The sequence below is a fragment of the Oryza glaberrima genome, chromosome 11 (genome assembly GCF_000147395.1).
Source record: "Oryza glaberrima chromosome 11, OglaRS2, whole genome shotgun sequence".
NCBI lineage: Eukaryota > Viridiplantae > Streptophyta > Magnoliopsida > Poales > Poaceae > Oryza > Oryza glaberrima.
The window spans coordinates 19,818,188-19,832,878 of record NC_068336.1 but is presented as its reverse complement, the minus strand read 5'-3'; the positions used below and the strand labels follow the sequence as shown (position 1 = coordinate 19,832,878).

Genomic DNA, 14,691 nt, shown 5'->3' with positions numbered 1-14,691 from the left:
TCTTTTCTCATTTCTAATCAAGTTTGTTTGATTTGTTCAAATCTCTAAAGTTAAAAGGTGTTTTCTGAATTATGTGAAGTTGATTAATGTTTTTTTTTCATTTTTCCATATTAGGGTTTAAGAAATTGAACTAGTAACAGTTAGTTTACAGTTATTTTTTTTAATAACTTCACTCTGAGGCCCCTTTAAATTGGAGGGAAAATGGAGGAAAAACAAAGAAATTAAAATCCTATACTATTCATACTTTTGATTCGTAGGAATGAGAAAAGGAAAAACGTAGAAAGCTTTCCTATTCCTACAATTCTAGAGCAAAAACGTAGGAAATTTAACATCCACTCTAACCTCTTGGAAAACTTTCACTGAGTCTATCTCTCTCATCTAATTCCTTTATTTTTCTTGCGGTCTAATCAAACGGTCATTCCTATATTTTTTCTGTGTTTTGCAATCCTCTGTTTTACACTTGCATTCGTACCAAAATCTTGTATTTTTCCTATTCCTCCGTTTTTTCAATCCTGCGATTTAAAGGGGCCTTGAATGTATGAAACTATCTAATTGATAGGTTATGGACAAATTTCTGTAAAGGAAATCACTGGATGGTATCAATAATGCAACTGCAGGGAAATCGATCATGTCCAGAAAAAGATGATAGTTGGGAACATAAGACTGAATATGAGAAAACTTTTCTTATTATGCACACAAAGTTAATTTTAAGCATAAGAAATGTATTCAGCTGATTCAGTATCGTTACCCTATATATTTAAGTGCAGGTGCTATGGAAAATAACCTCACATATCCTGAGTGCTAGTAAGAAGATAGTTTTATTTCGACATGGACCTCTCATATCGGACTGGATTTTTTTGTCCGTTATACTATATATGAATGCATGTGTGACTGATGCTGACGTGCCAATTGTCCTGGACATAGTTAAGAGGACTTTCATAGTACGTAGCATATGATCAACTCTCATGTCCTCCCATTGTCAATTATAACGGTGTTCTTCCACCACTAGTGGAGAAACCATCTTTGATCGGTCGATCCAAATCCACAATAGTCCCGGTTCCATTAAAAACCGGGACTAAAAACGATTTTTAGTCCCGATTTATAAGCGTAACAAGACTAGATGATCTTTATTCCCGGTTGAGGTTACCAACCGAGACTAAAGATAATCTTTACTTCCGGTTGTCTATATGTCAGACCGTGTCAGGTGGCTAGGAAATACCAACTGGGACTAAAGATCTAACTTTATTCCCGGTTGGTGTTACTAACCGGGAATAAAAATCAACACGTACTATATAATCCCTATTACTTATCCTCTTTTCCCGTCCACATAATGAACTCTTTCTCTGTCTCCTTTTTCCTCTCTAACTCCCTATCCTTATCCTTTCTTCTTCCTTCTTCCTTAGTTCTTCTTCCTTAGCCCGCTTGGATCGGGGCGAGAGAGGCCAGCCGCTTGGAGCGAGAGCGGGCCGAGCGGCAGCCGGCGGCTGGCGCGGCGGCGCAGAGGGACAGGCGGCGGTGGCCAGCCGGCGTGGAGGGGAAGCCGGCGCGGGGGCCCGCCGGCGCTAAGGGGAGACAGCGCGGCGGGCCGCGGCGGCGGCGCGGCGCCGGGCAGCGCCGGGCAGCGCCGCGGGGGCCGGCCGGCGCAGAGGGAAGGCGGCGCGGCGGGGCCGCGTGGCGGTGGCCGGCCGGCCGGCGTGGAGGCTAGGCGGCATCGGCCGGCCGGCTCCTCCGTTTTTTTTAAGAATTTGTGATTTATTGCAGGATCATGTGATGAATTTGATTTGTGTATGATGTGAACTTGTGATGTATTTGTGATGAATTTTGTAAGAAACTTGTGATGTAATTTGATTTGTGTGTAATTTTTTTTAGTATTTGTGATGTATTTGGTTTGTGATGTAATTTTTTAGAACTTTAAAATTTGTGATGTGGACTTGGGATCTTACTTTGATTTGGGATATGCATACCATCCATATTCAGGAGAAAATAAAAAAGGATATGCATACCACCCAGATTCGAGAGAAAATAAAAAAAGGAAAAAAAACCTGGCTTATCTTTAGTCCCGGTTGGTGTTTTGAAAACCCTGGACTAAAGGGGATTCCCAACCGGGAGTAAAAAGGTTTCTCTACCAGTGCACTAAGCTGGGGATACAGGAAATTTTTAGCGCCGAATAAAACTACCTACCTTGAATATTTGCTTTAAAAATTGTCTTCAAATCGCTGCACTAGCATCAAAATTTTAGTCTGTGTTTGCCTACCAGCTTAGGCAGCTGCCGGAGTTGTCAGGTGTATTAGAATAGGTATCAAAAGTACGAATTACCCCTCTAAACTATAGCGGTCGACTGAATTACACCTCCGAACTACAAAACCAGATATTACTCACCCTGAACTTTCAAAACTGGATGAATTACCCCCTTTACCCCTTCTAAAGCGGTTTTGTCCTACGTGGCGCACACGTGGCAATCTAGTCAGCATTCTCTTTAAAAAAAATGGTGGGGCCCACCTGTCATACCACCTCTTCACCTATTCCTAATCTCTCTCTCGCATGCGTGGGCGCTGTGCGGACGGTGCCGCGGAGGGTTGGGCGGTAGATGGCGGCGCGCAGGGGAGGGCGGTGGACGACGCCGGCGACCGTGAGGCGAGGGTTGAGGTAGGCGTTGGCGCGGGGGAGTGGGGATGGCGACGGGGAAAGCGGGCCAGGCACGACCGTCGGGATGGAGGCCGTGGCGGCGACGGCGGAGGGGGACAGTGCGGAGAGCGACTACTCGATGATGGGCTTGATGGCCGCGGAGGAGAAGGACTGCTGATGGCGGTGGAGGAGAAGGACGCCTCCCACTCCGCTCGTCGGCACTCCGGCCGCTCCCGCCCGGCCGCCTGCTGCCGCTACTGCGCCAGCGCCCGCTTGAGCGTCGCGACGAGCGCGTTCGGCACGGGCGGCGCCGCCCTTGCCCCATGCACCGCCGCAGCAGCCTCATCCATGGCGGCGGCGTCGTCTGGCCATGGCGGAGGGCGACGGCGCGACGACCTGGCGAGGGTGAAGGGCGACGGCGACCTGGCGAAGGTGGAGGCGGAGGGCGTCGTGGCGGGAGCGGAGGGTGGCGAAGTGGCACTCGAAATGCTTCGTCTTCCCCCTGCTGCCCCACCACCCTCCTGTCTCGCCGCCCTCGTCTCCGGCTGCTCCTCTCTTCCCGCGGTGAAGGCCCGCCGCCGCCTAGCTGGCTCCGCCTCCATGCGCCGCCGTCCTCGACCCCCCTCCGCCGCCACCAGCAGGCTCCGCACCCCGTGCTCCTCGGCTTGCCGCCGCCTAGCTGGCTCCGTCCCCCTACGCCGCCGTCCTCGACCCCCCTCCGCCCCTGCGCCACCGTCCTCGGCCCCCCTCCGCCGCCACCAGCCTCGGCTCGCCGCCGCCTAGCTGGCTCCGCCCCCCTGTGCTCCTCGGCTCGCCGCCGCCTAGCTGGCTCCGCCCCCATGCGTCGGCTCGCCGCCGCCGGTGGATGATGGAAGGGAAGGGAGGGGAGAGAGAGAGAGGGATTGAGGAAAGAGAGTGAAGGGAGGGAGAGAGAGAGGATGAAAAACTGACTAGTGGGGCCCACCAATTTTTTTATTAAAAAATGCTGACTAGACTGCCACGTGGGACAAAAACCACCGCGGATTGAGCCAGGGGGTAATCCGTCCGGTTTTGAAAGTTCAAGGTGAGCAATATCTGGTTTTGTAGTTCGGGGGTGTAATTCGGTCGACCGCTATAGTTCAAGGGGGGTAATTCGTACTTTTTCCTTAGAGTTATTAGGCTGTGTGTGAGGAGAAGGAGATAGAGAAGATTGGGAAGATACGCAAAACGAGGTAAGCCATTAGCGCATGATTAATTAAGTTTTAACTATTTTAAACTTTAAAAATGGATTAATATGATTTTTTAAAGCAACTTTCCTATAGAAAATTTTTTTAAAAAAACAAACCGTTTAGTAGTTTGGGAAGCGTGCGCGCGGAAAACGAAACAATCAAACTCACTATCAATGGTACAGGTTGGGTTAGAGTTGCACTATCACCTGGAACGAACTCAGCCTTATAGATGGTACAGGTTGGGTTAGAGTTGACCTCCGTAGCGCGGTAACCCTTTAAATCAAGAGAGAGTTGTCATAATGTAACCATGACACCATCAAGAGGTCTATACATGTAGTTGATGGTCATGAGGCCAACGACTTAGATTAAATTGCATGGCGTGTGCTATAAGGTTCAACATTGAAGACTTGGAGTCACCTCAACAGAGCTTCATAAGAAAGTGTTCTTGCTAGTCTCTCCCAGAAAAAAAGAAACTCTAGGACTTCCTAGCGTAAAAAAATGGTGCACCAATAATATTTCTTTTGGCAGGGGTGAGAGTAAACTTTTTACGTCAGTAGAAGAGTGGAGCGGACAAGATTAATTATTTTTACTCTCTCATGCTGTGTTTAGTTCTACATCAAAATTGGAAGTTTGACTAAAATTGAAAGTTTGAAGAAAAAAGTTGAAAGTTTATGTGTGTAGGAAAGTTTTGATGTAATGGAAAAGTTGAAAGTTTGAAGAAAAAGTTGGGAACTAAACAAAGCCTCAGCTCTAAAATATAGCTACCTTTAGAATTCAAATTTATCTCAAATATAGCTACCTAGGTGTGAAATTGTGACTCTGTGCACTAAGGGCCTGTTTAGATCCCATGGCAAAATTTTACACCGTGTCACATCTTGCGCGCAGTTAGGCTTAAAAGATTCGTCTCGCAATTTACACGCAATCAGTGTAATTAGTTATTTTTTCGTTTCTATTTAATACTCCATCCATGTGTCCAAACATTCATTTATATTTAATAATTCCGTATATCCGATGTGATACGCCAAAATTTTACACCCATAGATCTAAACACCGCCTAATTAACTTTCTCTTGCTACCCGTGATAGTCCACATCATCCCAACAAAAAGCATGGGGCTCTGCAACTTCACCCAACACCCAGACTACAGTTTACAATTAGATTTCCCTCAAAAAAAAACAGTTTACAATTAGAGATTTTTTTCGACCAAGCAGCTAATCTTTTAGTCCCTCCAAAACCTCCCCTAGCTGCTATAGTTTAGGATGGATGAAGTACGCATATGAAGGAGAGTGGAGGGAATAGAAGGAACTGGGTAGGGGAGAGGATAGAGGGGACGAGTGCAGGGCCAAACGACAGAACCAATGTTCGCGGAAGAGGTGACAATTATTATTTTTACGTCAGGAGGGGAGTGGGAGGATTTAGATTGGGTGACATAGGGTAGGCATGTCACGTGGTGATATAGGGTGGATCTCGGCCCTCAAAAAAAAATTCAACGGCTGAGATTCAAACTCATAGTAAAATTTTTACTCCAGCGAGTTAAATTTTAAGTCGTGATGACGTGGACGAATCTCAGCCGTTGGATTTGTTTTGGAGGACCGAGATTCAGTCTATGTCACCACGTGACATGCCTACCTTATGTCACCCAATCTGAATCCGGAGTGGGAGCCGGTGAGCGGCTAACTATCCCGTTGTGCGCTGTATAATAATAGTTCTCGTAAGCTATTTATCAAATCCATTTTAAGAAATACTCCTATATAATTTCTATATGCAATCGAAAATAGATAATCTGATGTAATAATTATTAAATAATATGTTTTAAACTACTTCCTCCGTCCCAAAATTTTAGGGATTTTGGATGAATGTGATATATTCTAGTACAATTAATCTGGACAAATCCTTATCAAGATTCACTACACCTCCATCCAAAATTCTTTATATTTTAGGATAGAGGGAGTAGGTGATAGGGTTATAACTTAAAACTAGGTCATCGTCACGTACTCACGCCGTCACATTCCATGAAGATATATAGACCTCATCGCCTTTGCCAGGTTATATATAGCCTTCGTGGTCCATTGGCAAGGATACGGACCTTGTTTTTACTCAGTCCCGCTTGCAACTTGGCCAATCAATGCACCATATATTAGGGAGAAGCACACACGTACTCCCTCCATTTTTAATAGATGACGCCGTTGATTTTTTCTCACAAGTTTGACCATTCGTCTTATTAAAAAAATTTATGTAAATGTATAAGATATAAATCACACTTAAAGTACTATGAGTGATAAAACAACTCATAACAAAATAAATTATAATTACGTAAAATTTTTGAATAAGATGAATGGTTAAACATGTGAGAAAAAGTCAATGGCGTCATCTATTTAAAAAACGGAGGTAGTATTCAGTTTCTAATGACCACAAAAATATGAACTAGCTGGGCGCGGTCACTAGAGAGGGTATGGATAACCCATAAGCAAAGCAAATTGTTACCTAAACTCATTTTTTTCTTAAAATTGGCATCCATAGCATCGAACACATGTATGGGTAACCCGTACATGGTCTCGAATATATACCTACAAAAATTCAATTAAATTTGATAAGTTCTTACAGTGTGAACATGAGTTCTTATAGAGCAATTACTATGGTGGTAATTTCTTTGCATGATTTAGGGCGTTAGTGAAAATTTTAAAGTACAATGGATTCAGTCTAAGGATGCAGGAAACGCGGATGTTGGATTTTTATTAGCTTGGTTGATAAGACAGAAGGAAGAAAGGGTTCTCTTCATGTTTGGTGAGTTTTATTTGTCTATTTGGTGGTGCCATCTGTAATCCGGCCATGAATTATAGATTAAATCAAATTTAAGATGGTAGATGGAGGTAAATATGTTCTTCAGGTAGTCTGTGATGTGCTAGTTAGGAAGGGGTCTAATTCGGCTTGACAAGACGATTCAGGTGATAGGTGATGGTGGAGCACAGGTGTAGCTGTAGCTAAGAGGAAGAAATTATGGGATAGTGGATTCTTATGATTACGGTGAGCCTGGTGAAGGCTTATCGGCGTGGCTCAACATGAGCAGTGAACGGACCAACTCAAGTCCAAGTACATAGATGTTTGTATAGGATCGAATAGTAAGAATTAAGCCAACCAGAGGAGGGGGTGAATGGTTGGAGTACACAAAAACCTAAACTTTTAGCGGAATTAAAAGTTACCCTTGAATCGATGAAGATCGGTCTGACCAGAGCTGATGCACCGGTCTGACCGCCTAAAACTTCGGTCTAACCGGTGTTAGTGCTCCAGTTTGACTGGCTGAAATCGTTGCTGTCGCCTGTCGCTGCCGCTAGTGTGACTGCCTTGTAGCCACTGGTTTAACCGAGTCGATACCGTCGATGTCCCGTCGATTGAACCGCTGAACCTAAGCAAACACAAATTCAAAATCTCGCAAAGTAGATTGAAACATTATTACTTCTACTCGTTTTTACATAGTACAACAATAGCTCAGAAATCTCGACTAAACTCGAAATCCTAACATTTCTCTTATCACAATTCACTAAAAAAAATACTGGGAGGCCTCAACACCCCTCTCTATTTATACCCGAGGTAGGCAGCCTAAAGCCCCGAATCTAACTTGTATAGGAAGTTCTAATCTCCTAGGAAACCTTCCTATACAAGAAACAAGCTTTACAAACTCTAATTTTACCAAATTTAGACTCCTTCCAAATTTAATTCCCTATCCCACACTAATACAATATCTCCATCATATGCCATATAGTATCTCTATTAACCATGTGCATTTAATTCCCTAGTCCACTAACATTGTTGTTTTGTTGCCATTTTTTCTGAAGGAAAGACATCGGAGGGATGTCATAAGTTCTAGTTCTTGGGGGAATGGACCATATAGGCAAGTTTCATCAAGGTAAAGGTTATAGATGGCCATATGGCCTAAGGCCGGTGGCCCAGCCCAAGGCATGCCATTTTGGCTTGGCCCAAGCACGGCACGGCCCGGCCTGACAGCCGGGACGTGCCTAGGCTGCACCCTCGGCACGGTGGGCCAGCCCGGCATGGCACGATCGAAGAAAAGTAGTATAGGGATGCAAAATAGACTTAAATAACCATAGAAGGAAAGGCCCAAAGAGAAGAGGAATACAAAATAGACTTATTTTCCAGCCATAGGAACACAACCCACAGAGTTGAGGGATGAAAAAATAGACTTATTCTGTGGAGAAGCACGATGGGCTGTCATCTTTGGGCCGGCCCGAGTCGTATTGGGCCATGTATGCAGCCTGTGGGCTAGCATGGCACTGCCCGGCGTGTCGGTCGGGCCGTGCCGGCCCGACTATCTTCGGCCCAAGCACGACTGGACCTGGGCTGTGCCCTTGCCGGGCGGCCCATTTGGCCAACTATATATAGTTAAGGTAATTAATATTTTTCAAGTTCCAAAACCAACCGACTGCAATCAGATGGTCAAAGTAGTTATGAGAGAGATCAATATCCTCCAGGTTTGTGAGGTTTATGTGTGTGAACAAATGGTTAAAACTTTGAAGCGAGCAATAAGAAAGTTGGAGTCCCTCCAAGAATGGAAGCATGTTCACAACACAAGGCAAATCAAGTACCATGCTGAGATTGTTATCGCTCATACCAAGGTACACAGTAGCGAAGGTAGATGAGTTAACCATGAAAGATCTGTTGATCGCCTGCCATTGTAGGAGAGATCAAGGTACTCTAACTTTGAAACGTTGCCAAGCTGAGAAGGCACTGAGCCAACAAAAGACATATATGAGAGGCTGAGAGTTGTCAGGTTCTTGAAAGAGCCCAAGAACTCCGGGTGACATCCATTATGCTAAATGCAAAGAGTTTCCATTAAGATAGAGAGACTCCAGATGCTCAAGAGAAAGAAAAGAAGGCCATGCCAATCAGAAATGAATAGGTAAGGTCAAGCTCGAGGACGTGGCCGGTTTGGTTGCTGCAGATGCCTTTCCACCGGCAGCTGTCTGATTGCCCGGCTGCAGGTTGCCATGAAGCGAGAGAGTTATAAGTGTCATTGGTGATGCCTTGTTTGAATGCCAGCAGTGCATCCCCTCTGATGCGGCCAGCAGCCGATGCTACCGCCAGCTTGATTTTTCCGGCGTTCCAGCAGTGCACCAGTGGCGACGACAGAGAAGCAGCTGCAGGCAGCAGCCAGGGCCTGCCATGAGCAGCAAGAATTTGGCAGCTGAGCTATGCATGATGGCAGTGAGTTAGCAACAGTTTTGAGTTAACCTCGCGCCTAATCACAGTCTTAATGCTTACGAGCCGTTGGATTCGACTTTAGGTGAATTCGGTGAACTGATATGACGCTGGTGCCACCAACCCCGCTCTGAATAATAATTTCTCCATTTCTGAACTTCCTTCAGTCGCTTCAGCTCCTTATACATCTGGACTCTGTGCCAAGCCCAAGAGGAAGTATCTTTAGAGAATCGAGTCATTTCGATCGAGCCGCGTCACGATGAATGTCAAGAGTGAACCGTCAAGAACTTGGCCTTGCCATGAATGGGCAGGCATGCTTCTACGCCTCAAATTGATTTATAGCAGTGGAATGGACCAAGTCCATGAATTGTGCAACTGTGCGATGTCAACTGCGGATATCTCGGGAACAATGCAGAAAAGAATTAGTAAAAACAGCTGTGGAAACAGCTTTGTGTCATCCATGTATTGAAAACAGTTGATACGAAACTAGAGAACTGAATTGAACAACAGACGAGTGAAATTAAGCTCAAATCATGCATGATTCTGATTTCAGAAACCATGGGAAGCATGGGAAATGGAGTGCTTTCACTGAACGCACTGATTCTGGATTGTCGCACACTACTTACTATTGCAGAAGGACCCCTTCCTTGTAGTTTAGGGAATCTGACAAAACACTCACAACTGACTGCACAAATTAACAAGTTACATGTATTACACCCAATGTACTGAATGTCTTCGGTTGAAAAATCAACTAAGCAATACAATTTAGAGAACATTTATTTTCACATCACCAACACGAAAACAAACAATTATACAAACTACCAGAGTATTGCAATGCTTCTCCTCCTTCATTTATTCATATATATTGGCATACCACTCATCAGTTGTGTGACAGTAGAACCGCCATATGACTAGGATAATTTAATTTATGGTTGCCTGTCCAGCGAACCTAGTCCATGTAACAGCAGCAAACACATATATTTTATCATATAACTTGTCAGACTTACCGAAATAAGCAACTCTCCATGATCTTTTGAACAATATAGCACAGAAAACCACCCAGAGGCCAACCACAAATCCTGACACAAGTCCAAAATAAAGGAACATCCTTGGCTCCAAATCCTTCACACTTCTCTTTTGATTGTCATGCTCTGCTGCATTATTGCCTGAACAATTCCTTTGAACTGGAGGTCCGCATAGACCACAGTTCCCATCATACATGGATGGGTTGTTTGCATATAGGGTGTCAAGTTGGCTTCCCTGTGGTATTCTTCCTTCAAGATTGTTATATGACAGGTCCAAGGAGCTTAAAAATGTTACGTTTGACAAGCTTGGTGGCATTTCACCAGAAATATTGTTCCTTGACAGGTCAAGTGATTCTAATGATTTCATGGCTCCAATATTCTCTGGAATTTTCCCACTTAAGTGATTCCATGATAAATTTAAGTTCACTAATCCATCGAGACAAGTTATTTCATTGGGAATTTCACCAGTCAAGTGCTTGAGTGACAAGTCAATGAAAACCATATAAACATCAGAACGATACTTGAGTTCTTGATGCTTCATCACCATAGAAAAATCATATGTGAACACATTACCTAGGAAAAAAGCACCTGGGTCAAAATTGTTCGGCGCCATAACAAGTCTTTTCGGATGTTTTGAGGTCATTCCAATTATATTTGACAAAGACTGAGGAATTGATCCTGAAAAGTTGTTGCCTGCTAAATCATCAACTGAAGTTGTATAAGATTTGTGATAGTGACTGGAATATCTCCATAGAACATGTTCTGGTTTAGCTGTAGTAATCTCAAACCAGCTAAATCTCCAATCCATGTTGGTAATGTTCCATCCAAGTTGTTGCATGAAAGATCTAGGACAGCCAATGTTGAGGAGCTTTGGAGCCATGATGGGAACTTCCCCGAAAATCTGTTGTTACTTAACTGCAGGGAGAATAAGTTTGGCATTCTGGGAAGTTCTCCATAAAAAGAATTATTTGACAAACTCACGATAAATAAGTTTTGCAACTTGGAAATAGATCTAGGAAGATGACCAGTCATGCGATTCGAGTCTAGAGCTAGTACTTGGAGGTCTGGAGCCCCAAATTCGACTGGCAAATATCCCGACAAGTTGTTCATGGCGATGTCCAATGTCCGAAGATTTTTCGGTAGCAATGGTATCTGCCCATTTAGTCGATTGCAAGTTAGATAGAGTACCTGCAAACTAGTTAGATTCAAAATCTCTGGCGATATAGTTCCACTTATGCTGTTGTTACAAAGTTCAAGACTTTCTAGGCTAGTCAAGTGCTCCATCATAGTCGGCAGCACTCCAGTCATATTATTGTTGTCCAAAAACAAGACTGTCAAACTGCTAGAAGAACATTTTGGCAATTTGTCTATAAACTCTGTTATGTTTCCATCAGAGAGACTGCCCACAAGTGCTAGTACTTCCAAATCACAAAGGTTTTTCATGTCCACAGTCATCCTGGCTAAGTTGTCGTTTTCACCAAAATATAGCAATTGTAGGGACGTCAATTCTCCTTAATGCATCCGGGAATGGACCATCAAGATAGGTTTCATCAAGCGAAAGGCGCTTGATGCCTTTTACCTTCCAAAACCAGCAAGATGCAATCGAATGACCAAAATGGTTCCGCGACAGATTGATCTCTTCAAGTTTGGTTAAGTTTAAGGAGCAATTGTACGGTCCTTGAGGAGGTACTATGAGGTACCACTTTTTCTATTGTAAATTTGGTACCTCATCATACCTAGGTACTATGAGGTACCAAATTTTACACTAGGATTTTGGTACCTCATGGTACCTCCTCAAGACCGTAAAATTGCTCAAGTTTAACTGTTCAAGCGATTGGTTTGTACTTTGAAGTGAACACTCTATAAGGTGGAAGACCTTCAGAGATGGAATCATGTTCACCACAAGAGGCCAATCTGTTATTGTGCTGAGATTTACATTGCCCATGTGAAGGTACTCAAGCTGTTGAAGATGGGTTAACCACGAGATATCAATTGAGTACATAGTATTTAGCAAGAAACCAAGGCTAAGGTGTCTATTGTGCTGTGAAGACACCCGCGTCGCCCCCCGCGTCGGGCGACTCGGGCGGCGGAACCCTAGCCGCCGCCGCCGCCCTTCCGCCCCTTCCTCTTCCTCGCCGCCGCCTGAGCGAGCGGCCGGCAAAGCTGGCGGCTCGCGAGGACGGCGGCGGCGGGGCTCGCGGCGGCCATCTCCTGAGCTCCTGGCGCGGGCGGACGCAAAGGTGGTGGCCGACCGGAGCGGCGCCGGCGTCGGCGTCGAGGCGCATGGTGGCGGATCCGGCGGATCTGGCGCGCCCGCAGTTGGATACGGTCGCAGAGGAGTGGGCACGGCGTCGGCGAGGCGTGGGCGCAGGCAGCCGCGTCAGGCGGCAGCGGCGCGACGACGGCGCAGGCGCGGGCGGCCGCGGCAGGGTCGGAGGCGTGGCTGCTGGGGCCGGCGGCGACGGCAACGGTGCCCCCCAGATCCGCGCCTCTCGGCCGGATCTGGAGGGTGGGAGCAGTTGGTGACGGCGGCGGCGGCAGTTGGCCGGCGGCAGTTGGCGATGGCGGTCTCGGCCCGATCTGGACGCCGGCGGCAGTTGGCGACAACGGCGGCGGTATGGTGATGGCGGTGGCAGCGGCCGTGCGCCGGTGGCAGCTGGCGACGGTGGTGGCGGTCGCGGCTGTGGTGGCTGTCGTGTCAACTGGCGACGGTGCAACGGCGGTTTGCGGAGGCGGTGGTTGGCGTCGGTGGCAGCGGTGACGGCGGCTGTGACTCTGGAGGCGGTGGCGACGTCGGCGGCGGGGAAGGAGTCGGGGGCGAGGTGGCTGGGTGTTCGGCAGCCAAGGCTGTGGTGGTGGTGACCGTGTTTGCAGTCACCGGAGGCATGGCGGCCTCAGTTGACTAGCCGAGGGCGTGGGAGACGGCTATATCTGGCCGGCGCGGCATCGTTCGGTGGAGGGGTCGGAGACCGGCTTGGCGCAGAGAAGCGCAGCCGATGACAACGGAGGCCGGCTCGGCACGAGAGGCGCGGGCGGCGGAGATGGAGGCCGGCTTGGCGCGTGAGGCGCGGCCGATGGAGGGAGGCTGGATTGGCACGAGAGGCGCGTCCGGTGGAGGAGGCCGGCTTGGCGCAGAGAGGCGCGGTCGGTGGAGGAGGCGACCTAGGTGTGAGGAGAAGCTGCCGGTGGGTGTGGCGCGGTCTTCGGCGCATGAAGGCTGGCTGGCGGGGGACGCCGGTGCAGGGGTGCCACATGTCGGCAGAGCTTGTGTGGTGGTGGAGCATCGGTGCGCCAGCCGAGCCTTTGTTGGTCTAGTGGCGGTCGGCCACGCTTAGCGGCGGCCGATCCGGTGCTAGCCTTCTCCTGGACGTGTGTGTTGGCGGTGTCGGCGTGTGGGTGGTGGTTTTTTTTTCCCTTTCCTGGTTACGACTCTCCAGGGTTGTAAGCTTGTACTTTTTTTCTGCTCTATCAATAGAACTTCGCACTGTCTCGTGCGAGTCCTTCAAAAAAAAAAAGGCTAAGGTGTCTCAACTTTGAAAGATTACCAAGCTGAGGTGGCACTCCACCTGACATTAAGGATGTCCCACTGAGGTCAAGATATCTTATGTTCTGATTCATTGAACCGAAGAACTCTAGGGCATTACTTTTACCAAGTGGATTGCCAAAGTCGTTATCTGAAACATCAAGCTCCACAAGTCTTGTGAGGTTTAGTTGTGTCATCGTTTGGCTTGTGCCTGGAAGCGAGCAGCCTGAAAGATGGAGGGACTCCATAGATGGAATAGTGTTGATGACAGTAGGCCAATCTACCTATAATTTGTGTGGCATGGTTCAAATTTTCTGTAGAAAATAATGGTTCAATTGATTTAAAAGGCATAGGAGTATTCCATATATGTAGCTTATGGTTGTTTTAATTATGTGGTTGGTGACTTGCGAACACTGTGGAGGGCGTTTAATTGATTTTTGTTACGTACAATGATTTAGTATAATACAATACATATTTTCAATTATTTGTCATGTTTATTTAGTGATCTACCTTCAAATGATATATTTTAACTTTTATATAGAAAAATATAGCTAATGAATATTTAATTATAAATAAAACAATAGTTATGACTGTTTTTATATTATGTTAGTTAGAAAAAAAATAGAAGAGGTGATAATTGCATTGGAGAGGAGAGAATGCGATAGCCAGAGTGGAAGGATAGTGGTATTACGAAAGACAGGATGATGAGAGGAGATTATTGTTTTTAAGATAGATCGAATGTATCCTATAATTTTGCGTATTTAATCTTAGATCTAATTTAAAATACTTTTGGTGTTGTATTTTCTAATTAAACTACTTAAAATATTTTAATTTTAGTGCATTTTATTAATCAGAAGGTTTAAAAACTATTTGATATAATAATAATAATTTAATATTTTATTGGTTAAAAATATTCGGTCTAGTTTGAATTTAAATAATATATAAAAAAGGAGGGTGGACACCGGCCTTAGAACACTAAGGATGTCCGTTTCTACAAAAGTGTATAGGACGGTGATTTAGTTTTTTTTAAATATTATTATAAATTGTGATTTCCATCTAACTAAAATAGCATAAAAATCATGAAAATAGGAGAGAAA

The 14,691-nt window shown here is 45.8% G+C and overlaps 1 protein-coding gene and 1 pseudogene across 1 annotated transcript; one reads left to right on the top strand and one right to left on the bottom strand.

The window, feature by feature from the left end:
- Positions 1 to 2,541: 2,541 nt before the first annotated feature.
- LOC127755776 (uncharacterized) lies at positions 2,542 to 3,408 on the top strand. Its single transcript, XM_052281427.1, has one exon. The coding sequence runs from the start codon at positions 2,542 to 2,544 to the stop codon at positions 3,406 to 3,408; it is 867 nt and encodes a 288-aa protein (XP_052137387.1).
- A 5,296-nt stretch (positions 3,409 to 8,704) lies between these two features.
- LOC127755775 (receptor-like protein 36) lies at positions 8,705 to 12,073 on the bottom strand (annotated as a pseudogene).
- Positions 12,074 to 14,691: the final 2,618 nt, after the last annotated feature.

Bases quoted from the DNA above. Each gene is read 5' to 3' on its own strand.
- LOC127755776 (XM_052281427.1), top strand. From the start codon at position 2,542: ATGCGTGGGCGCTGTGCGGACGGTGCCGCGGAGGGTTGGGCGGTAGAT.